The sequence below is a fragment of the Desmodus rotundus genome, chromosome 4 (assembly GCF_022682495.2).
Source record: "Desmodus rotundus isolate HL8 chromosome 4, HLdesRot8A.1, whole genome shotgun sequence".
Lineage (NCBI taxonomy): Eukaryota > Metazoa > Chordata > Mammalia > Chiroptera > Phyllostomidae > Desmodus > Desmodus rotundus.
The window spans coordinates 81,861,954-81,887,674 of record NC_071390.1 but is presented as its reverse complement, the minus strand read 5'-3'; the positions used below and the strand labels follow the sequence as shown (position 1 = coordinate 81,887,674).

Genomic DNA, 25,721 nt, shown 5'->3' with positions numbered 1-25,721 from the left:
TTGACTCAATAAAATTTGATGATCTTCAACAAAAAATAAATAATTTTTTGTTGACCAAAACCATGCAATCATCCTAAAAGAACTTGGTTTTCAAAAATGAGTATCAGCTCAAATTAAAAAGAAATGCCACAATGGAATTCCATTTCCTTATAGTGCCTAACCAAAAGACAGGAGTATTATATTTATAATGTCAGAGGAGACAGAATAGAAGTGTCAGATGGCTTCACATATATTAGCATCGTGTCCCAGAATAAGATGATTAATAAAAATGCACACACACACAGCACACATATGTTTCTACAAAATGCTTTCATTTTTATGAATGACACAGAAAGAACTTTTGTGAGAAGAAAATGTTTACTGTAAAGAGAATGTTGTGCGTTCTGATCTTTCTCTAAACTCAGGGTGCATCACAAAAGAGAATATAAATAAAAGGTTTTTTTCCATTTTGGTGCTTGTGTTCCTAAACTGAGTGCATATGAAACCACAAAAGCGGGATGTAGTGGGAGGGCCGTTCAAACCAGCTGGTCAGAGAATCCATTTGGGGTCAGTAAACAGGTTGTAACTGGCTCCAACTGACAGGAAGAAGTGAAGAGAACAAAAGGTGGCTATGCTTTTAGGAGTAAAATCAATACTGGTATTTGATTGGGGTGGTACTTTTTAGTAGTTGCGCAAAGAAATCCCGTTGTGTAGTCTTGAAGTGCCAATTTTCTATCACAGCTTAAAATGGTAGGAATGGGACATAGATTACAGGAGAAGAATGCTACAGACCCAACCTGTCTGAATAGTCACGTTTGTTTAAAACTTACACAGTACAACACACGTGCAGAATTGAATATCCATTTACCTGGTTTTTACCCCATTTCTCAAATAAATTAGTCTTATCAAAAATAATTTTGTAATTTTTCTATGCTTTTGTTTTTTAGAATTTTCTGGAAGCTTAATTTTGTCTCTTTTATAAACACAAAGTGTGAAGCTCTAATTGGAGAAAAAATTTGATCCTCAGATCATTCATGGACTAATTGTTTTGTGAGTTATTTAACCATTCTCTGCTTCAGTTTCCTTAGCTCTAGTTCACCAAATTTCTACAAAAATACAGCAAGTTAATGTTACTACCTTTCCAAAAAATAAATGCAAATTGAAGTTATTATCATGCAGTGCTTTTCCTATTATGACTCTCAATTATCTAATTAAATATTACTTGACTCTTTGTTGATTAGAATCAGAAAGGCTGTAATCTTAGTGTGATGGTTTGCAAATATGCATAGTTTTTGCTTTACTAATGGGGTAAAGAAAATGTAGAAAATTCTAATAGGATCCAAAAAGCTAAAGGAAAATTAAAAGATCCTGCAATGTCGCAGTCATATATCAGTTACATCTTAATTTTTCAAATGTATGTTGTACTCCTATATATTTATAATAAAAATGCTTTCCTTTTATTTCAAAATAATTTCAAACCTGTGGAGAAATTGCAAGAATAGTAAAAATAACTCTAACAAGATTAATATAATACTCATTTCATATGGTTTTAGTGAGCATCAAGTGAGTGCATATTAAGTATTCAGAACTATAGAAGCGAATGAGCAGGTGAGGAGCTGCTTAGAACTAACAAATACTTGTTGTTATTAAGCTCTGTTTTTCTCACCTGAACGATAGGGTTAAAGCAAGTGCCTACCTTATAAGATTATTGCATGCATAAAGCTTAGACTTTCAGGGTTTTGCAGCCTTAATTAATGGCAGCCTGTAAAAGAAAACCAATAGTAGTTTCTAGGATTACTTGAATAAAACCACAATTAAATCAAAATGACTTATGCATGGTTCTCCTTTGACTTAGTGTCAACAGTTATATCACCTCTTCCCATTTTGGGTTCACCTAGGCTTCAGTCAGTAGTGAGGATGAATAGGCCCTGGCCAGGTAGCTCCCAGCTGGTTAGAGTGTTGTCCCTGTGCACCAAGGTTCCGGGTTTTATTTCTGTTCAGGGCACAGGCAAGAAGCAACCAATGAATTCATAAATGGGTGGAATGACAAATTGATTTCTGTCTCTCTCTAAAAATCAATAAATGAAAAATTTTAAAAAGTAAGGATGAACTTAATTCTATTCCATCTAAATGCTAAAACGAGTCTGGTAAATGATTTGATATTAGGAAAATATTTACTGGTGGAAGAAAATACAGTCAGATTATTGTTATATAAAATGTTAATAAAATTTTAGTGGAAAAAAACCCAGCCCATTTTCAAACGCGCGTCTTTGTGCTTTGCGCAGGCTCTGGGCGGGGGCGGGCGTGCGGTACAAGTGCAGTATGCCAGGGTGCTCAAGCCCCACGATGAACATGGCAGGTCCTCCTGGAACTCAAATTTCATGTGAGGGCTGAAATGTTGATAGGAAAATGAGACTTTTGTCTTAAACATGGTTATTAATGGAATTAAAATATATATAATAGTTTGTTACTGGTGTATAAAAATGCACCTGATTTCTGGAATTAATTTTGTATCCTACTCTAACTTCTGTGGCGATGAATTTGTTTAGCATTGTTCCATATTCTTCATCAAGGAGGTAAGTCTTTGTGTGAGCTCCCCCGTCACTAGTTTTGCTGATGGGCTATAAAGTACTAATTCAATTTCGAAGTGTACGCAAGAGCTGCTGCTTTTGAGCGCTTGGCTCCTGAACCCCCTCATGCTGCCATGCTAAAGTGTGCTGTCTATCAAATGGAAAATGGTTTTAATCAGAACCTATGTAACTGGGCTTGGTCATTTAGGTTAGTTTGTTGCAAAGGTGAAATGACTTTTCTCGATGTTGAGCTCTGAGTTTTGCTACCGGCCTTTTACTTAGAGAAAGATCCAGGTGAACTCCATGGTTTATTGCTGTATTTGACCGTGAGTTACTGCTTGTCAGATGTTGTATTCCTCCTCAAAATTTACATTTTGAGATGGTAATTGCATGTGCGAGATTTATTAGGGAATGCTCTTCGCATGAAATATCAGGAAAAGAAAGCAGAGACAAGCTTAGCTGCACTGTATTCTCAATAGAAGCCCAAGGCGACCCTCCTGGGAGTTCTGAAGATGGAGGGAGCCTGACAAACTGTCCTGAGCTGGGGTGAGGTGGCCAGGCTTTTATAATCACATGTTCAACAGTCTCTGAATGAAGTCTGCCTATGAAGAGGGCAGAGGTTGTACCTGAAGGGGGCTAAGAACTGAGTGGGTGTCTTCCAGCAGCACTCCCAGCAGCCGGGATGATAAATTCTTTATTCCTGAAGGGGAATCTTAGCTGTGCATCACAGCACCCACACTTCCCTTTGATGCGCTTAATGCCGTTCTATAATTGGCTTTCTCCTCCAATATGCTAAAAGCAAATTTGCAGAGAATCAGAAGCCCAAAGTGCCTAGGGCCTGCAAAAGTTATAATGTATCCCTGAAAGCTGGATACACCTACTTGTAGACTTTCTGTTATGTAACTACTGTCTTTATTACTTGTCATTATTAGTCAGAATTCTATTACTTGTAAACAAAAGTATCCCTAACAAAATGTAACCAACTGATATAGTTAAGCTATTCAAAGACAAAAATAACCAATAAAAAAATCAACTCTTGAGTTTTGATGGGGTGGATACGGAGGGCCTCTACCGATGAGCATATTTGGGCTGAAACCTGAGTCACAGGATGGAGCCAGGCATGTGATAATGTGAAAAGAGCGTTCCTGGCAGAAGGAGAAACAATACCAAAAGCCAGAGGCAGAGGTGAATTTGGCAGGTTCACCCACATGATAGTCAGTGGTAGAACTGGTATCTCAATAGCACCTCAAAGGACTGTAATTTGGGGGCATGAAAGTGAGATATCTGAGTGCGCTGGATGGAGATTTTGGACAGCTTTTAACTAAGGTCCAGGCCTTTGGAAAAGGTCAAGGTAAGAATGTGGGAATATGGGAAAGAGCAATGCCGGGTTCAGGGTATATCTCAGGACAGAGTCGGGTTTGCCAAACTATGACTTACGGTGTTTCAGATGCTCCAATAATATGTTTTTTATTTGTTCATTGGTTTTTAAGAGATAAAGTTCTCATGATGCCTAGGAATTTTGTTTTCTTTTATTTTTTGCTCACAAACATGTTAATATGATCAAGAACAGTTTTAAATGTGAAAGGTAAGGTGAACAAAAAATTATCAAATAAATGATTATGATTTAGGAAGAAAAAAAGTTGTATAAGAGGTTGTCTGCAATTTCCAAAAGGAAAATGATGATAAATATGTTGAGAACAAGACTTTTCTGCAGAGGTGTGTGTGTGTGTTTCCATAGACATAGTTAAGGAGATAAACAGCTTTATAACCTTCTGAAACTGTAGCGAGGGACTGGAGCATAACAGCAGAAGGCTTTATCTTACTTTTAGGGACAAACCTGGTAGAAGTGAAGCTGTTAGGACTGTAGGCCAAACATTGCTGGAATATTTTCAGTAAAATTGCTGGAAAAATCTTTTCTACTTGCCTGAAGGTAAAAGTATAAGAAACTAAAGAAAGAAAGAAGTAAGATTCTATGGACTAAGACCCTTAAAAAAGATAACTCAAGAGCAACAAAAAACTTTCAGACATCAATTTCATACTATGCAGCACCAATGATGCCAGTCTGTAGATGTATTTGCTAAACTGCTACCGGTAATCACTCAAGGATTACAGAAATGGGAAAGATTGTAGTGTCAGCCAGGGTTCATGGCAGGATACAGAAACATTTTAAATAGAGATTTAATACGGTAAATCGGGCGCTTGCAAAATCACTGGAGCACGTAGAGCAGTGAGCTCTGGTCTGGGCTTCCCGCAATGACTCCCAGACACTTCAGACCTGAGTCACCAGGGAAGCTCCCACCCCTGAGAGTGTGCTGCAGCCATCAGGCTTCCAGAACGCAGGGTTGTGACCAAGATTTGGGAATCACAGGACTGGAACTATGCACTTGTCACTGCTGCTGTCATTACTCCTTCATGCTGGGGACTGCGCGCTTGGACCTGGAGTCCGCTGCAGCCTGTGCCTCAAGTCCTCTCACCCAGGGGTCTGGAGAATGACCTGAATCATTGCTTTAGGAAAAATCTCACATCTCCACAAGACCATGCTTGCCAACCAAGCAGTGCTAGAAGATGACCACCCTCACCTTTGTCTTATGAATCTCTTCTAGTTGCCTCTCTGTGGCAGGGCTCTGTTGGAACCCAAAGCAGCACTAGCTTTAACAATATCTGAGAGTTGCATACTTAACTCTCAAGTATCTTCAGTGAAGGAAGCCATGATACAAGGGGGTCAAATGGAGGTTCAATGAGCCAAACCACAGCATTCCACATAACTGTAGACAGGGAAACAGTCTTATTTTTTTAGAGGGAAGAAAGAGATGAGAAGAGACACCTGTTGAATTTAACATTGGTCTTAGTGTTGGTTAGAAAAGATACTCTGTGAGCCATTAAGAATGGGTGCAGTGGTTACTGGGAACAGAGAGTTCCTTAAAACAAATCATACTAGAATGCTTATTAAGGTGGTAATAGAATTGTACGGCTGCAACATATCTAGACTTTAACAAGGTTTTGCCTCAACTTTTATATCATGGGGCAAACTTGTGAAATGTGGTCAAGAAGTGGTACTGTTATGTGGATTTGTAATTAATAGGCAGATTGAATTGCTGGTTAGTAGATACAGGTCCAATTATACTACATGCTGTAGGAATTTATACTTCATCTTGACCTGCATTACCCAATGACTCCAGCAAGGACATTGATCTTTAAAACAAGCAATAGTCATTATTTATCAAGTGCTCATTCCAGGTGAGGCACTGCACATACATTACATTGTTATTATTTCTATTATAAATGTGGGGAAAGCCAGACAGTGCAAGTGGGTTGTCTTCAGCTTCATATCAGATAAACAGCATGATGATATTCATACCTAAAGTTGCTTTAAGGAAGAGGTAACAGGGGGGGAGAGCACCACAACATTTCTAGGAGACACTGACCAGTGTTATACCTGCCAAGAAAGCCAGGGAATGACATTTTCTCAGTGATCCCGCAAGTGGTCTAGGGCTGGCCCACTATCTTGCAGGATCTGGTCAGTATCTCAGGGACTCAAGCTCACATTGCAAAGCTGCACTAAACACTCACATATCAAAGCAGATGCCAATTTATTAAATTATGAGAAATGTAATAGTCAAAGTGACCAAATATGGGCAATATTCTTGCATGCAACATTCTGAAAGAGAAGCTGATAAGCAGAATGTTTACTTCAGAGGATAGAATCAGCCGAGGAGACACTGATCAGAATGCTAACTGGCTGCAGTCTCTGACCATCACAATAAAGATTAAACATCTGCGGGCAGATGGGACCCCTGGACCTGCCTGGGCAGTGTCAGAATTTGCCTTTCTAACTCCTTTTTATCCACTTTTATGTCTGATTGCTATTATTTCTTTAGATACTTTAATGATTTCAATGAAATTGTTTTTGGGTTAAATTTTAGGGCTTTTTTTCCTCTTTAAGGTGACTGTTTGGATCAATTTACTGCTGGTACAATTTCTTACCTTTAGAAATTATAATTTCTGTATTTCCAAATCCACCGTTGTCCTGTGCATTACCTATAGTATGCAGGTCCATCCGACTCCTTTATACGTGCAGCCGGTGGTAAGTTAACAGGAACAAATGAGAACAGAAGGATCAGTGCTGACATGCAGTTTAATAGCAGCACAGATTTAGAAAAAGACAGCATTTTAATTTCACATACACTCACTGGGAGTCAATAGTGTGTGATGCGTAGTTACCAACGGAGCCAGGATAGGCTTTTTAGTATTAACTGTGTCAACAGAAATGGATGGGCCAGTGAATGAATGAGGGATTGAGGGATTTGATAGTCTTACCCTAAGCTTCAATGACCCTCCATGCCTAGAGTAACCAAGTTCATTTAGTGCAGGGTTCACGTAAGACTGGAATATATTTAGAGGAAACTGACCAGATGGTGATGGGGCTTGAAATCACATTCTGACAAATGGTGGTAGGATGCAGGTGTTATTTAGTTTAAGAGAAAAAAAAACAAAGACTTAGGGGAAAAATCAGAAAAGATAAGCATTACTAACTACTTAGAGGCCAGGCATTGTGTTCAGTCTTTTAATAGGTTTTAAACATCATGGGCCTATCATAATGAAAAGAGAATATTTTATTTTGAGTTGCCCAAGAAGGCAGGGCTGGTAGTAACCAATACATTCCACAGAAAGACAATGCTGCTTATCAGAATGATGCCATTTCTAATTCTCAAAGCTGTCCAACAACAGAAGGAGCCACCTTAATGTTAAAGGGGTTCATGTTTGTGGAGATGTTCAAGCAGACACTGGTCAGATTCTTGATGGAGACATTTTGGAGACAAATAAGTATTGAATGGAGGCATAGATCAGAGGACTCTAAGACTTTGTCCAACCTTATCCTATAAGCATATCATTATCTTACAATATAGTAATCCTTTTTGTTTGTCTTTTAATTTAGTGGCATTAACCTTAAATGGTATTGTCACTTCAATTCAATAGATTAATTATAGGGGATACTAGTTGCTGTGTCATTCCTGGAAACTAACACAACCCTTCCTGGTAACTCAGATAATTTAGCACAACTCAGAGTTTCAGGGGTGGAAAAAACATTTTGTGAGTAAGTCACTGGGTGTAACAGCAAGAAGACACTCACTTTCATCCCCAACCCACGTATTTGAAGTATGGGAGAAACAGTGCTACGTGTTGATTGCTTTTTCAAAGCATGCTAAATAATCATTCTCAAATAGTAAGTGGCATTCATTTCCATGTTTGTATTTACACAATAAATATTATTGATGCTTCTGAAGTCCCCTCTGGTTGCTTTTCCTATTTTGAGCTTTGTTATCATTAATGGGTGAACTCTGAGTATCAGCCAACAATCTGTGCTGCACTTAACGTCACACCTTAAGAACTGGTACCTTTCAATGGGGAAAGAATGAATGGTCACTTAAAATAACCAAAGAATGATGGAGCTAGAGAAAACCTAACTCTCACATATTACTAGATGAGAAATTCAAGCCCAGAGAGATGGAAGAACTTGCATACAGTCTCATGGCTAGTGGGAAAGCTGAGCACTTTTTGTCTTCTCTTGTCCTCACTTACTGATGCAATTATATGCTGTATTCTTGCCAAGATTCTTTTTCTTTCTTTCTTTTTTTATTTATACCTTGCAAGTAGAATGTTTTTTATACTGATCACTCATATTTTTATTCACAGCCTTGTTGACGTGTGACCTAAAGAGAAGGTATCTAAATTCTAATGTAATATTTCCCCCCCATATTCTTAGTTCTATAGGCAGGAATTCTAAGGGCTCTGTTCTTAATTCTGGATTATTCTTGAATCTCTGCAGTGCCGCATATGATGCTGCCCTTGACAGAAATGTGGCCATTAAGAAGCTCAGCAGACCATTTCAGAACCAAACGCATGCCAAGAGAGCTTACCGGGAGCTGGTCCTCATGAAGTGTGTGAACCATAAAAATGTGAGTTGTTATCCTTAAACCTCTGGGTAGTGTGAGTTTGTGAGATCGGGGCAAGAAAAAAAATATGGCAACTTGAGTAGGAAAAGCTTTCCTTATTTTGCAATTTCTGTCTCTTAAGGTAGTTTATCCTACTCATATGCTAAATTTAATTTCATTTTCTTCATGGAGCTTTCTGCTTAAAAATCATCTAAAAACCATATGGCATGGAAGAGATGAATTTGACAGATAGTTCCCTGTTATGAAATTAAGTGTATTTGGTTATTTTGCTCTAAATTAACCAGAGAGTTTCAGGCTTTCCAAAAATAAAAACAAACAAAACAATATCCTACAGAACAACATGCAATATATCTTTACAATTTAATATAATTATTGGCAGGTGAAAATTTTTATCTCCTTTTTCTGTAAGCTATAGTCTGGCAGTGGCCTCCAACTGTTCAGTGCACACATGGTGCTTTGGCAACTTGTTTTTGTAGGGTTGAGCAACTGTGCAGGGAGATATTTGCAAAGCACTTCAGAGCAGGATCATCAAGAACACTTCTCATCAGAACTCAGTAGGTACAACCATTATAGGACTTTCTTCACTTCACAGTATAAACGTCTTCAACCATAGGCAAAGGCCTCTAGAATTCTTTCTATATTTTCATTTTTCTTACTAGTGATAAATGGGAGATGATTGATTATTTCAATAATGATTCTTAATATATATAGTATATATACTTTATTATATATAAATATATAATAAAACACATTATAAATCATTATAAAAACTAGAAACAATAGCTATCATAACTCCCTGCAAAGTTTTTCTTAAGTAAGAACATCACACAGAATATGTGAAATTATCAAGGTAGTTTTATACACAAGTGAATTTCTCATAAGGCATATCTATCAGTGATACTAGAAGAAGCAAATACATGAGTGTTTAGCTGAAAGATATTTGACATACAAGTATGTGGACTCAGTCCCAAGGACATTGCTTTTCTTTTCCTTTATTACACTACTCCAATGACTTTTTAGTTCAGGCATTTAACAGATATTTGTTGAATGAATCGAATGTGCCAGATATAGATCTAGGTACTCTAGACACTAACTAAGAACAGAGCAATGAAGATAACAGAGACAGACTTCTGCTCATGCAGAGCTCATGTTCTAATGGTGGAGATCATCGGTTTACAAAACAGATAGGTAAAAGTACAGAATGTCAAATAGTGATAAGTGCTATTAAGTAGAACAAAGCATAGAAGGAAAATAAAAAAAATTCTGGTCAATGTTGGGTGGAATAGGGTTACTCTTTGAAATAGGTTGAACAGGGAATGACTCATTAAGAAAAGGAAATTTTATGAAATATGTTACCATATGTAATTTGGCTGTGAAAGGAACATGGTATTTCTAAAGAGGAACATGGAAATGATGGAAAGGACAATTCCTAGTAAAAAACATTCTACTGAAGCAGTTTTTTCTTTCAGTATGATAACTAAAGGCAAGAGTAAGATAAACTACCTGACTAATGCAATCTGTTTTTATGATAACAAGAGAATGAGAAATACCATGGGCAATGAAACAACTGTATGGAAAATTTTGACATTTTGTTTTTATATGTTTATATTTCCCTACTCCTCCTTTCAGCCCTTATAATGCAATACATACATGGTGAAGAAATTCCCACTTACTTGGGAATTTGAGGGAATAATACTCCCCATTCTTGATGGGGGCTTCACATTTATATGAAATATGGAGGATCATATTTGTGATACATAAAAAGAAGTTCCAGGGATCCAAGATGGCGAAGGAGTGAGTGGAAGTCACAATAACGTCATCCCAGGACCAATCTGGAATTACAGTTAAATGGTGGAGAAATCTCATGGAACAAACAACAGAACAATAGCATGAGAGAAACCTTAGAACCATGAACAGACAGAAGAACCAGCTTCAGCACAACCTGTCTGGTAGGGAGTGCAGTGGAGACACCAAAGAGCTGACTAGGCACCCATAGGCATCAGTGCCAGAGGGATATTTAAGTGGCCAGTTGAACCGCCCTGAGAAGTGTGGGGTCTAAACCCTAAGCTGGGATGCCCAGCCTAGAGTACCAGAGCCCAAAAAGTACACAGATAACATCCAGCTGTGAAAAGTGGCAGGGTTGCTCTCTGCCAGAGATGGACGACTGGAGATGGAAAGAGCTGTTTAAAGGGCCAAAACACAAATTTTCATTTACAGCCTCTTACCCTGAGCTCCAGTAAAGTGAGGGTGGAGGGCAGAGTGAACTAGAGATGCTTGAGGAGAGACTGGGGATGGAGGCTTTGGGGGAGGGAGCTGAGAAAGTAGCCTCCAGGGTTCTGGTGCTGACTCATCCCCCATATTGCAGCAGCCGTCCTGCTCAGGCAGACCACTCCCTTCTGAGGGGAGGCAGCCTGAGAGGAAGCAATAGTCTGGACCCCGGGAGGGATTCTGCCCCACTGTGTGGTGCTTAAGGCTGGCTGCTGATTATAGAGTGGCCAGATTAACAATTGAAGAAGTCAGCCACAGACAGTAGATCCCTGAAAGTCTTGAATGGGCTGCCTAAGATCAGACGGGATCACCATGTGACATCACCAGAAGTGGATCCAGAAAGAAAAAACAGTGGTAAATTCTACATGCTACTGAGATGAAATCCAACATGGTCTTCTCCATGACTTGTGATATTTTCATTCCTGCATAGCTTTTCATTCATTCATTTCTTGTCCTTCAAGTTTGTGCATAGTATCACTAGATTTTATACTACAGTTTATTTCAATTCACATATTTTGCCCCTCCCTTCTCTTACCCCATTTCTACCTTCTTCTTTCTTCATTATTTTTGTTTTAAATTTTCTTTTCTCTCTTGCTACAACTTGTTTCCATTTTGCACTCTTATTATTTCTCCCAAGTCCAGCCTCTCAAAACCAATTTTCTTGTAAATGGTCATCTCACATTCATTTTTCCACTCTTAAATACCCATGTTCTGTCTCCATCTTTGGCAATTGTTTCTCGTTGGTTGTGGATAGGGAAATTGTTGTTGCATTTTTTCAATTTTATCTCTAGATCTTCACTAATTTTGTATTTCAAATCTCAAATTTTACTGTTCCCTCTCCTACTCTTTTTTTATCTCAGATTTTAATTTTGCCCTGTCTCAGCCTTTCTTCTATTTTTCTACTCCTCCTGCTGTGGTTTTTCTTTCTTTTTTTTTACTCTTTTCCTTTTCTTTTCATCTCAAATTTTAACTTTTCCCTGTCTTAGCTTGGTTTTCTTTCTTCACTCTTAGGATTCCCTCTCCCTCTATTATCACAAAATCCCTTCTCATTCCTCTAGATATCTCTCAAGCTTTTCTTTCTTCCTTTCTTTTTTCCCTCTTATTCCCATTCCACCTTTACTAATTTTAGCTCATTTGTTGTTGATAGGTGGATATTTCTCTTCAATTTGGTTCCTATTTTTTAATTATTTGTTTAGTTTTTACTCTTTCTTACTCTCACTTTATTTTAATTTTTATTAAAACCTAATATTATACACTTCCCTTCTCCTACTCCATTCCTCTTTTTTCATTCTTTTTTATTTATGATATAAATTTTACTTTCTCTCTTCACGTGGCTCCAATTCCCTACTCTTAGTAGTGCTTGTTCCTCCACCCCCTCAAAATTGTTTTGCTTTCAGTAGGTCATCTCATATTTGCTCTCCTTTCTTATAATAGTCTTAATCTCTTTACACTCTTATTAATACTGATTCATTTGCTGTTGATAGTGGGATTGCAGGTGGGAGTTATATTTTCAGGCTTAGATTTGTTTCCTGGACTTTGTGGTTTTATTCTAGCAGTGTGTACACAACAGCATAGAAGACATGGTGGGTGGACTGACCCACAATCAACCAGCTGGAGGGAAGGACCCACCAAACAAAACCGAACAACAATCAAAACCAAACTGCATCCAGAGAGCCAAATAAGCGGCATAAAGGCATCCCCAAATCATCAACTTCAGGAGATTAAAGAGGATCACTGAATCACACAGATCTCCTACCTTAGAAGTTCACACCACAAACTCAGAGAGTCAGAACAGAGCTAAACTGAAGAAGCAAAGGCAAATAAGAAGAATGTCACAAATAATGGGAAGACAAAGAACTAACCCCCACTTGAAAGGAGAGGTGGAATCCTCAGAAAGAATGCTAAATGAAATAGAGGCAAGTCAACTATCAGATACTGAGTTCAAAATAATGGTTATAAGGAAGCTCAATGAACTCAGTGAGAATCACCAAAAACTACAAGGAACTTACTGAAAACTATATCAGCATAAAAAAAGGACATAGAAACTACCAACAACAGCCAGGAAGAAATGAAGAATACAATTTCTGACTTGAAGAACACAGTAGAAGGAATCAAAAGTGAGCTAGAAGAAGCAGAGGACCAAATCAGTGCGCTGGAGAAAAAGGTAGAAAAAAATTCCCAGAAAAAACAAGAAAATGGAATGAAGAGGGCTCAAGGGAACTGCAAGACAACATAAAATGTAATAATATCTGTATAATAGGGATACCAGAAGGAGAAGAAGATCAAGGGATAGAAACCTGTTTCAAAAAGTAATGACAGAAAACTTCCCTAATTTGATGAGAAAAAAGTCAAAAAAGTCCAGGAAGCACAGAGGTTCCCAGTCAAGATGAACCCAAAGAGGCCTATGCCAAGACATTATAAGTAAATGACAATATTCAAAAACAAAGAGAGAATATTAAAGGCAGCAAGGGAGAAACAGGAAGTAACATACAAGGGCTCTCTGATAAGGCTAATAGCTGACTACTCAACAGAAACTACAAGCTACAGGGGAATGACAAGAAACATTCCAAGTAATGAAAAGCAGATGTCTGTGCCTAAGACTACTGTACCCAGTGAGGTTCTCATTTAAAATGGAAGGTGAAATAAGGAGTTTCCCAGACAAACAAAGGCTAAAAGAATACATGTCCACCAAACTAGCATTGTAAGATATGCTAAAGACACTGCTTTAAGAAGATGAAGAAAAAGAGTGAGAGAGAGAAGAAAATAGGTACAAAAAGGGAAAAAGGCAATGAATAAGTACCTATCAATAATAACATTAAATATAAATGGCTTAAATGCTCCAATCAAAAGGCATAGGGTAGCTGAATGTATGAGAATACATGACCTACACATATGCTGCCTACAAGAGACTCACCTCAGAACAAAAGACCTCACAGATTGAAAATGAAGTGTTGGAAAAAAATATTCTAAGCAAATGGACAGGAAAAAAACAACAACCCAGGGTAGAAATTTGTATATCAGACAAAATATACTTGAAAACAAAGGCCATAAAAAGAAACACAGAAGTTCACTTCATAATACTCAAGGGAAGAATCCATCAAGAAGACATAAGCATTGTAAACATACATGTTCCCAACATAGGAGCACCCAAATACATAAAGAAAATCTTGGAGAACTTCAAGAAAGATATAGACAGTAACACACATAGTACAGGATCTCAACACCCCACTGTCAAAAATGGATAGATCTTCCAAACAAAATATTGAGGATATTGTGGCATTTAACAACACACTAGATCAAATGGACCTGACTGATGTATATAGAACCTTTCATCCCAAAGAAGCAAAATACATACTCTTTTCAAATGCACATGGAACATTTTCAAAGATAGACCACATGATAGGACACAAAACAAGCCTCAACAAATTCAAGAAAATTAAAACCATATCAAGCATTTTCTGAGACTACGAGGGCTTGAAACTAGAAACCAACCTCAAAGAAAAAACTTGAAAGCATTCAACTTCATGGAGACTGAATAGCATGCTATTAAACAATGAATGGGTTAATAATGAGATCAAGAAAGAAATCAAAAAGTTTCTGGAAACCAATGGAAATGATCACATAACAGTCCAAACCCTGTGGGACATATTGAAGGCAGTCCTGAGAGGGAAGTTCATAGCAATACAGGTCTACCTGAAAAAGAAACATTTCAAATAAACTACCTAACCCTACATCTACAAGAACTGGAGGAACAACAACAAACAAAGCCCGGAGTGAGGAGAAATAAATAAAAAATCAAAATCAGAGCATAATTAAATGACGTAGAGACTAAAAGAACAATACAAAGGATCAATAAATCCAGTAGCTGTTTTTTTGAAAAGATAAAGAAAATTGGCCCTGGCTGGTGTGGCTCAGTGGATTGAGTGCTGGCCTGTGAACCAAAGGGTCACTGGTTCAATTCCCAGTCAGGGCATTGAATCAGTAATTGAATCAGTAATCAAAAAACTCCCAGCACACAAAAGAGCTGGACCAGACAGTTTCACAGGAGAATTTTACAAAGCATTTAAGGAAGAGCTAACCACTATCCTTCTCAGACTACTCCAAAAAAATCCTAGAAGAAGGAAGACTCCCAAACTCTTTTTATGAGGTTAGTATCATCTTAATCCCAAAACCAGATAAAGACCCAACAAAGAAAGAAAACTACAGGCCAATATTGCTGATGATCATAGATGCTAAGATCCTCAACAAAATATTGCCAAACCGCATCCAGCAATATATTAAAAAGATCATATACTATGATCAAGTGGAATTCACTCCAGGGATGCAAGGATGGTACAATATTCACAAATCAATAAATGTAATACATCACATAAACAAAAGGACAGACAAAAAATCACATGATCATATCAATAGATGTAAAAAAGCTTATGATAAGGTACAGCACACATTTGGAACAAAAACACTCAGCAAAGTGGGAGTAGAGGGAGCATAATTCAACACAACAAAGGCCATATATGAGAGACCTACAGCCAACATCATACTCAATGGGCAAAAACTAAAAGTTTTCCCAATAAGATCAGGAACAAGACAAGGATGTCTGCATTCACCACTTCTATTCAACATAGTATTGGATATTCTATCCACAGTGATCAGACAAGAAAAAGAAAAACAAGCATCATAATTCAAAAGGAGGAAGTAAAACTGTCATTTGTTTGCAGATAACATGAGTGTGTGCATAGAAAATCCTATAGACTCCACCAAAAACCTACTTGACTTAATAAGTGAATTTGCCAAAACAGCGGGACACAAAGTCAACATTCAGAAATTGAAGGCACTTTTATACAACAAAAACAAAATATCAAAAACAGAAATTAGGGAAAACATCCCATTTTCTATAACATGAAGAAAAATAATGTACTTAGGAATAAGTTTAACCAAGAAGGTAAAAGACCTGTACTCAGAAAAATATACTACATGGAAGAAAGAAAGTAAGTAAGATGCAAATAAATGGAAGCATATATCGTGTTCATGGATTGGAAGAATTAACATCATGAAAAGTCCATACTACCCAAAGCAATTTATAGATTCAATGCAATCCATATTAAAATACCAATGACATATTTCACAGATATAGAACAAACATTTCAAAAATTTATATGGAACCATAAATGACCTCGAATAGCCTCAGCAATTCTGAGAAAGAAGAACAAAGTAGGAGGGATCACATATCAAACTATATTACAATGCCACTGTAGTCAAAACAGTCTGGTATTGACATAAGAACAGACACATAGATCAATGGAACAGAATAGGGAGCCCAGAAATAAACCCAAGTCTCTATGGTCAATTAATATTTGACAAAGGGGGCAGGAGTCATTGAATGGAGTAAAAATAGCCTCTTCAACAGATGGTGTTGGGAGATCTGGACAACTACGTGCAAAAAAATGAGACTCGACCACCAACTTACACCCTACACAAAAATAAACTCAAAATGGATAAAAGACTTAAATATAAGTCATGACACCATAAAAGTTCTAAAGGAAAACACAGGCAGGAAAATTTCAGATATTCTGCTCAGCAATATTTTCACTGATATGTTCCCTAGAGCAAGGGATATAAAGGAAAGAATAAACAAATGGATCTATATCAAATTAAGAATCTTCTACATGGCTGTAGAAAACATCAGCAAAATGAAAAGGGAACCAATTGTATGGGAAAATATATTTGCCAAAGATGCCTCGGACTAGGGTTTGATCTCCAAAATATATAAAGAACTCACACGACTCCACACCAGGAAGACAAACAATCCAAGTAAAAAAACGAGCAAAGGACTTGAACAGACACCTCTCCAAAGAGGACATACAGAGGGCCCAGAGACATACAAAAGGATGCTCAGCATCGCCAGTCATCAGAGAGATGCAAATTAAAACCACAATGAGATACAACCTCACATTGGTCAGAATGGCCATCATTAACAAACCAACAAACAAGTGCTGGTGAGGCTGTGGAGAAAAGGGAACCCTAATGCACTGATGGTGGTAATGCAGACTGGTGCAGCCACTGTGGAAAACAGTATGGAATTTCCTCAAAAAACTAAAAATGGAACTGCCTTTTGATCTGTCAGTTCCACTGCTGGGATTATACCCTAAGAATCCTGAAACACGAATTCCAAAAAAACCTATGCACCCCAATGTTCATAGCAATGTTATTTACAATAACACTGCCAAGTGCTGGAACCAACCTAAGTGCCCATCAATAAATTAGTGGATCGCAAAATTGTGGTACTCTTACACAAAGGAACTTTATGCAGCAGAAAGAAAGAAGGAGCTCCTACCCTTTGGGGCAGCGTGGATGGAACTGGAGAGCATTATGCTAAGTGAAATAAGCCAGGCAGTGAAAGACAAATACCATATGATCTCACCTATAAGTGGAACCCAATCAACAAAACAAACAAAATAGAACCAGAGACATGGATATAAAGGATAAACTGACAGTGATGGTGGGGAAGAAGGGGGAAAGAAGGAGAGTTAACAGGGGAAAGAAGGGATAGGGTCAAGTCAAGGAACCGGTATAAAGGACCCATGGACAGAAACAACGGGGGTGAGGAGAGAGGGAGAATTGAATGTGGGAGGTGGGGGTTGGTAGGGCAAGGGAGATTAATGGGGGAATAATGGAAACAACTGTAACTGAACAGCAATAAAAATAATTTAAAAAAGTAAAGACTTAAAAAAAGAGAAGTTCTGTATTGAAGTGATAATTTGTAAATGGTATCCTACTTGCTACCACCTTTTGCATGTGTTTATATATATACATGCATGTATATAAGTTTTGGGAAATACATTTCTAGGACATGTTAACAGAGAGGAAGTACGTTAGCTTCCTTTCTGTTAGTACTTGTAGTATTAAATAAAAGCAATCAGAACACAAAACTCTTAATGCTGGGGAAAGTAAAGTGAAACAAGGAAGTAATCCCAAATAAAATTTTAATAACATAGAAGAACATCAATTTAGAAAATGCATACCTAATTCTAGGAAGTGGTAGCCAGTGTGATTGTGGGGCCATGGCAAACATTGATTCATGACTGTGCATTTTAAGATGCTGGAATAGAGGAACTATACCACATTCCCGCCTGGAAACTGTTCAACAAAAATGGAAATACTTGTGATGATCTGTTTCTAAAGAGAAGATTTTAAATTACTCATTAGTAGGAATCAGAGTTCATAAGGGAACAAAGAAAGAACAGAGAATAAATCCTCAAAAGGAAATCAAAGAAGGTAAAAGTGCTGTGGAAAAGGGAAAATAAGAATATATAGTGATGGGGAATTTACCTTTCAAAACAATAAATCTTGGTTTATTTAAAAGTAAAATACTATTTTCTAGATTAATTTGGATTACCTAGAGTATGTATTCACCAGGTGATATGGGTTGTATGTATTATGTTGTATATATGTGTGTCCCATACCTAGTCTCTGATAGTTTTCTTCAAAAAATATCAAAATGAACTATATTCCAAGATTGATAAAATACTAGAAAACCAGACTTACTCTATGTTCCCATGAGAGATGTACTGCATAAACATTTTTCCACATAGGCTATAACTATGTTCAGAATATACTTTAATAACAAGCTTTAAAGATAATTTGAAACAATTTTATTTCTACATGCATATTCCATACTACAAGGCTGCTTTAAGAGAGAAGATCTTGGGTTTTTGATATGTTGTAGACATTGCCGTATATATATTGCCATTTATACATACATATATATATACATGATTGAAAATATTGGATGGCGTTATGATTTTTTCTTAATAATTCCTCAGAAAAAGAAAACTATTAAGGCCTACAAACATTTCTCAGAATTGACTGCTTTTCTCATATTTAAAATAATTTTGTTTTATTTTTTTACTTCATATGTTTCTGTACCACTTATAAAGTTTATAGAAATTATTTCATTCATGTTTTAGAGATGTATAAATCTTAAACTTGTACTTACCCAGTTTTTAATGAAATACTTGCATATATACTGTGAGTAGAAGATTATTAACTATATTTTTTTATTTTTATATCCTATTGGCACATTAGTACAGAATATTTAGCTGAAAGAACATTTTGAGTTATTTATGTGTGTAGTCTATTTGCAAATATGACAAAGGTTTTTTTTAAATTTACTTATACAAGAAGTTAAAATTCTCTACTATTTCATATATAAAATAAAGCTGGAAACAAAAAAATTAAGAAACAGAATTTTGATAACTTTTTACAATTTCTACTAAATTCATTATTGATATCATTCAAGATATATCTTTCCCCACACATACTATTGGAACATTAGTTTAAATAATGTTTGAGTATGAAATAGAAGGAAAGTAAACTAAAGTAATAATACAAAATATATCTTGTATTAGAGCACCACCTTGAATTAGAACACCATCCTTTTCACTTGGAGGAAAAACATGGTCTTGCTAAGTCTTGCAGGGTGTTTCACTGCTGCTCCACTTTCCTTATATGGCTCTCCTTCTTTGTTGTTTAATTGCATTCAGCCTCATATTCTACCAAGCAGAACCATACTTTAAAGCAATATCCAAATTATGTGTCTACTCTGACTCTTAAAAAGCTTAAGAATTTGAGCTTTTTAATGATATTTTAACCCGGAGACAGATCATACATCCTTTCTGAGTACATTCTTCTATGTTTTATGAGAGTTCTAGAATTTTTTCCAACTTTTCTATTTCCATCATAGAACTAATATGTGACTTTGAGTTGGAAAAATGCTGGTCTAAATATGCTTTTAAAATAATTTATTCTCTCTCTTTTCTTTCACTCCTTCCTCTGTCTCTTCCACTGTCTCTTTTACAGATTATTAGTTTATTAAATGTCTTCACACCCCAGAAAACGCTGGAGGAGTTCCAAGATGTGTAAGTAGCAAAACTAATGAAGGGAGAACATAGCACTCTAATAACTCGAGGGAAATTGACAAAAATCAAATAGATGAAATCCACTGTAAAGATTAAAGGGACATAAAATCTGGAAGTAAATGAAAGGGATCTAGAGATAGGACAGAGGTTTTGTTTCTGGTGTTAGTTTCTGGAAAGATGCCTCTGCTTCTTTCTGGCCTTCCGGTTCTTTGTGCTTTGTTATTCCACATTCTTGGTTCAGTTGAAGATTTGTTATTTATTATGTGTTTTTTAAATTACTTTATTGTTGTTCAGTTACAGTTGTCTGTATTTTCTCCCCACCACTACCCCTCCACCACTACCCCACCCCCACCCCAGCCAAACTTACCGCCCTCCCTTGCATCCACCCTCCCCCTTGGTTTTGTCCATGTGTCCTTTATAGTAGTTCCTGAAAACCCTTCTCCCCACTGTCCCCACCTCCCTCTCCTCCAGCTATTGTTAGACTGTTCTTAATTTCAATGTCTCTGGTTATATTTTGTTTCCTTTTTTCTTTTGTTGATTATGTTCCAGTTAAAGGTGAGATCATATGGTATTTGCTATATAGAGCATTATGCTAAGTGAAATAAGCCAGGCAGTGAGGGACAAATGCCATATTATTTATTATGTGTTTTTTATTATTGTGGATTCTGTGAGCTTTTTAGAATGAGTCAATACACTTTGAGAAATATTAATAAAGAGGGACCTGATAATCATTATCTTTAATGTTTTTTTTATTTTTGTGGTACCTTTGACTTCATGTAAAAAGAATAATCTACTTATAAGTATAATGACGATAAGCAGAGGAGAGGAAGTAAACACCTTGTCCTATTTAATACAGACATGGTGCATTTAATGAAAGATGCTACTTTGAATTTTTTTTTTTACTTGGGAAACAGTTTCAGGAAATTCAGGGAAAAGTGAGAAGAAGATGAAAGTAGGAAATATATGAACAGGAACCACACACTAATGAAAGCTCCTTCTATTGGCAACATGTGGTGGAGTTACCATGTGTAGCATGTGTGCAAAACTTGGAAGTTTTTTATATTTTTCATTCAGTCCAATGTGAAGCTGGGAAGTGAGGAAGAACTCAGATTTAGGAGAGGATTCTGACTTATTTGAAACAATTCACAGGTGATCTGGAACTAACCTGTGGATTTACCTTCCAGTTACTTAGTAATGGAACTGATGGATGCCAACTTGTGTCAGGTGATTCAGATGGAATTAGACCATGAACGGATGTCTTACCTTCTATACCAAATGTTGTGTGGCATCAAGCACCTTCACTCTGCTGGAATTATTCACAGGGTAAGAACACCTACTACAGATTTATAATTCAGATATTTTAGAGAAGAGAAACCAACTGTAGATGATTCTCTTTATGTAGGGGGCTTGGTTAAATGTACTGTCCTCCCTCATTTCTTTAATGATAGAATTAGCACATAGTTCACTCATGTGTAGAAGAAAACCTTAGCTATACTGTAGCTGATTTTGTTTAATGTTTTGTTTTACCTCATTGAAAGTCAGCTTCTGAGAAACCTCTTGTTTTCTAGCCCCTTGATTGGCAAAGGTTATATATGCAGTTGAAAGAAGACAGTTTGTTTCTGACACTGTAAAAACAGCTGCCCTGCTCTGCTCTCCTGTCAGGTCTAGAAATGAAATATAGCTGAAAGGTTTATGTTGTTATAAGGAGGAAGCTAACTGATGACAATAAATTTTTTTTTTCCTAAAACCTCATTCTAAGATGAGCCTAAATTGTAACAATGATAGTACAATTCTCTTCTGGGTTTAAAAAAGTTTAGGAGGTTATTAAAAAAAATCCTAAAAACTTATTGTAAACTCCTTTGGGCAGTAATCATTTGCTCTATGTAGGGCTGGCAGTGGGGGAGGGGCCATCAGTGCTATTGCAAGACTACCATGTTGGTCGAGTAGATGGAAATCACACATTCCGTTTGATGCTGGCTTTGAATTCCTTCTCTTTTTCCTATTGTCAGGATCTAAAACCAAGTAACATTGTAGTCAAGTCTGATTGTACATTGAAAATTCTCGACTTTGGACTGGCCAGGACTGCGGGCACAAGCTTCATGATGACTCCTTATGTGGTGACACGTTATTACAGAGCCCCTGAGGTCATCCTGGGAATGGGCTACAAGGAGAATGGTAGGGATGCTTCTGAGTAGCAGCCACAGGGTCTGCAAAGGAAATGAGTACTTGTTCAGATAGCCAGAGTAACGTTCTCTTTCATGTATATTAATATTTTTAATAGGACTGCCAGCTTTCATGTTCAGAGTTGTTTTGTTTTTTTTAAATACTACTAAGGGAGAATCACTCATTAAAAATGTGAAGGGTGTTTCTGAGAAGTAAGCTTTGCTAGAAGAGCACTGACATGTTACAGCTAAAAAGAATTGTCAATGGAGTCTGACTAAACCATCAGTGGATACTAATGAGCACACATGCTGTAGATACTGAGAAAAATTGATATTTGGGTTGCAGCTCAGCTCAAAGTGAGTATGAAAACAGAAAGATGTCTATCTGTTACATCTAACCATTTGGCTTTATGTCATGTCTTAGAGAGATGGCTCTAGGCCTAGGAAAAGACAAACAGAGATACACCACAAATCCCTGGAGCTAGAACCTTCACAAATGTGCAATGAATATTCAATTTAGAATAATCCAAATTGTTCAGGTAGGATGAGAGTTTCTTTACTACTTTAAACTGCTTTATAAACATTAGAGTAGCAATTACCTAGTAAATTTTTATAAATCCCTAAATCATAGAGAGAAAAATATTTTATACCACTGCTTTCATAAAGAAAATCTAGTACTCAGGAACACTTTGAAACAAAAGGTAGAAAGACTATTCAAAATGTATTCCAATACATGATTTTATTGATTCAAATGAAGGATTTATATGTACCTATCAGAAAACATTACACTATATTATTTTGAAAAGAATATCTCTAACAAATAATACAGCATATTAAAAATAACATCCCATATGTTTAGGAATTAAGGTAGTTTTAGGATTTTCATAGGTACTCAATACCTCAATACCTTTCATACTTATTTTATACTCTATTCTATTTAATCATAGCAGTACCTTTTTTATAAGTTCTATAAAAATAATTATCATTGTTTTTTTATATGCAGGTGCCAAAGGATACTTTTATGAAAATTTCCTGATCACCAAAGTTAAAAAAAAATTTTGTGTACTTCCAGATTAGAAGAAAGACAATACTTTTGTGCATTTGTTTATTTTTTTAAAGATTTTGTTTATTTATTTTTAGACAGAGGGGAAGGGAGGGAAAAAGAGGGAGAGAAACATTGATGTGAGAAACAAACATCAATCGATTACCTCTCATACACGCCCAACCAGGAACTAAGCCTGCGTTCCAGGCATGTGCCCTGACCAGGAATTGACCTGGTGACCTTTCACTTTGCAGTATGACATCCAACCAATTGAGCCACACCAGTCAGGGTTATGCATTTGTTTGGAAGAAAAAGAGTCAGCTCCTAGGAAGATCAGGTTCACTTTGGTAGACAATGGAAAAAGTATGTTACCTTTTGACTTGGAAGAGGCAAATCTAGTCTTCTTCCCAAAGCAATACTGCATCTCACTCATTTGGAAAATCAGATATTTGTATATATTCTTCACAAGTTTTTTTTAAATCAAATAAAATTGAATCAAAGGGAAACCAATTTATAAAGTCAAGAAATCAAGGATCTACAGAGGTTTCGGGAGGTCTGAATTTGCCTATTATGACTTCAGATCTTTGCTGCACAAATGAAGCATAATATCATCCCTTACTCTTTCCTCACTAGCAAGGGTTGCAAGTTACTGCCTTAGTTGTTGTCTTTGTTTTGTTTTGTTTTTATCTCTAGATCCCTGGAGAAACCACACCTAGCACCCTTGTGCCGTTCTCCCACTTACAAGTGGGAGGAAGGTTATCATGCAGAAAAACCCGCTTGCTCCCATATCAGGCATGTCCAGCTAACCTGTGCACCTAACCCTGCCTTCCTTCCCCACGGAGCATTTCAGCCTAATGATTTTGCCTTCAACTTCCCTTTGTCCTTACTAAAAGCTAGCTGGAAGCGGGGGTGGAGGGCGGAAAATTGGGAAGAGAAGGTGAAGCATGTTAGGTTAACAAATATGACAACTGAGAAGTAAATATACATATATAATAATTTTTAAATATCTTTAACATCTCTTTCTACTTTACTTCCAGGTGACTCTTTTAAACATGTGCTAATTAATCTTAAATGATATTTTTTGAAATATTTCAAATAAAAGCTAAAACTGGTATTTATTAATAAAAATTACTTCTGGAGGAAAAAACTAAGTCCTGAAACCAATGATTTGAATATTTCTGCCTTAAAACTATAGTTTCAGCCATTTCCTAGTTTCTTGGATTTGATTTCATGTCCAAAAAAAAAAGGTCTCTTTCCCATATTCCATGTAACTGAGTAGAGTATAAAATGGAAACGCCACCCCTACAGGTTGATGAAGATGCTTTTGGTTTAGTTGCTGCTTTTCCATGCAAATATTTCATGGAACTAAAGAGGCTATCTAAGGCATCAAGTATCCATAAAGTAATTTTTTAAAATTAACTTGAGCTCTCATACTAGGCATTAGTTATGTGGTATTATAGAGCTGGTTTCGATTAATCTTTTTAGCCAATTTTTGATGGGAAACAGAAATTGTACCTTCTAATCAAATGTTCTTTTTTCCTTCTCCTTCAGAGATCAATTATCTCAGTTAACTTTACTTTCCTCCCTTTTCTTCACTTCCCTGTCTCTTGTTCTAGTGGATATATGGTCTGTGGGATGCATTATGGGAGAAATGGTTCGCCACAAAATCCTCTTTCCAGGAAGGGACTGTATCCTTGTACCTTTTGCTGCAGCTTTACATGTTTTGTGCTTTCTCCCTTTAAACACATAATGGTTTTACAAGGAGAGTAAAGATAGAAGCAAAAAGTTGGGTAAGTGGTATAACTGTGATTTTTTAAAAAGTGGTAATTTCTATAATCTGAGCAGTACTGAAGACTACCTACTGCAATGATTTGTGTTAATAAAATTTCAATGGGCCTTTTTATTCTTAAATTATTTTTTGTCTATAATTCAAAGTAGCAGTGCTATTTTTCATAAATAAGAGAGGCCACCAAATCCCAAATGATTAAAATATATTTATTTTTATAAATGGAAAAACAAGTCACTATTTGCAAGTATTTTCCATCTGCTTTCTAAGACTATTTTGTGCATCTACGACATTTAGGCATAGTAATTTCTCTCCTTGCTGACATCTTAAGCTTCTGAATTTCTCTTGACACTATATCCAGTCTTAAATAGGTCATTATAACATTTTCTCCTTAAAACATGAGCTTCCACATTTAAAAATCATAATTATTACTCAAATTGCTGGGTGTCTGGTGGGTTTAAAATAGGCCTCCCTCACTTGACTTGGATATGTGAGTTAGCCATAGATAATTACTTTCCAGTGAACTTTAGAATTTTAAAAATCACTGTTGATAGGAGTTCTACCACTGAGTCCTGTACTAGATTTCATCAGAAATGTCTTGAAGTGATATTTATGATTTGCAATGATTAAATGAGCTGGTATATTTCTGAAATGACCAAAAGCTTACTCTTGAACAGAGGCACATATTTCTTATTATAATATGTAGATAATAAAGTTTACATATTAATAGAGGACATACTTTTTTAAAATACAGAAATACCCTGCTAATACACAATAGTAAAATCGGAGTACAACAATAATTAACTTTCACAATAATAATGCAAGATTGAGTTCAATATATTTATTATATATGACTTTTTGGGGGAAAGAACAATAAATATGTGATATATAACTATTAAATATTGTGTTTGACTAATAAGAAAGCTCTGTGAAGGAACTCTTTTGTTGTATAGGAAAGATTATGATTGTTATTTAGTAGAAATAAAAGTAGAAGAAAAGTCTATGATAAATGAAACTTAGACTCAATAAGAAATTAATACAC

General features: G+C 36.4%; 1 protein-coding gene across 3 annotated transcripts in view; it reads left to right on the top strand.

Annotated features, from left to right (window-relative positions):
* MAPK10 (mitogen-activated protein kinase 10) overlaps positions 1-25,721 on the top strand; it is a 312,569-nt gene that overhangs the window by 211,567 nt on the left and 75,281 nt on the right. For all 3 annotated transcript variants that reach the window (XM_024574933.4, XM_024574935.4, XM_053923049.2), the window contains exons 5-9: positions 8,377-8,506; positions 19,631-19,689; positions 20,874-21,012; positions 21,699-21,864; positions 24,510-24,581. In XM_024574933.4, the coding sequence (XP_024430701.1) occupies positions 8,377-8,506; positions 19,631-19,689; positions 20,874-21,012; positions 21,699-21,864; positions 24,510-24,581 (566 nt within the window). The remainder of the gene's footprint in view (positions 1-8,376; positions 8,507-19,630; positions 19,690-20,873; positions 21,013-21,698; positions 21,865-24,509; positions 24,582-25,721) is intronic.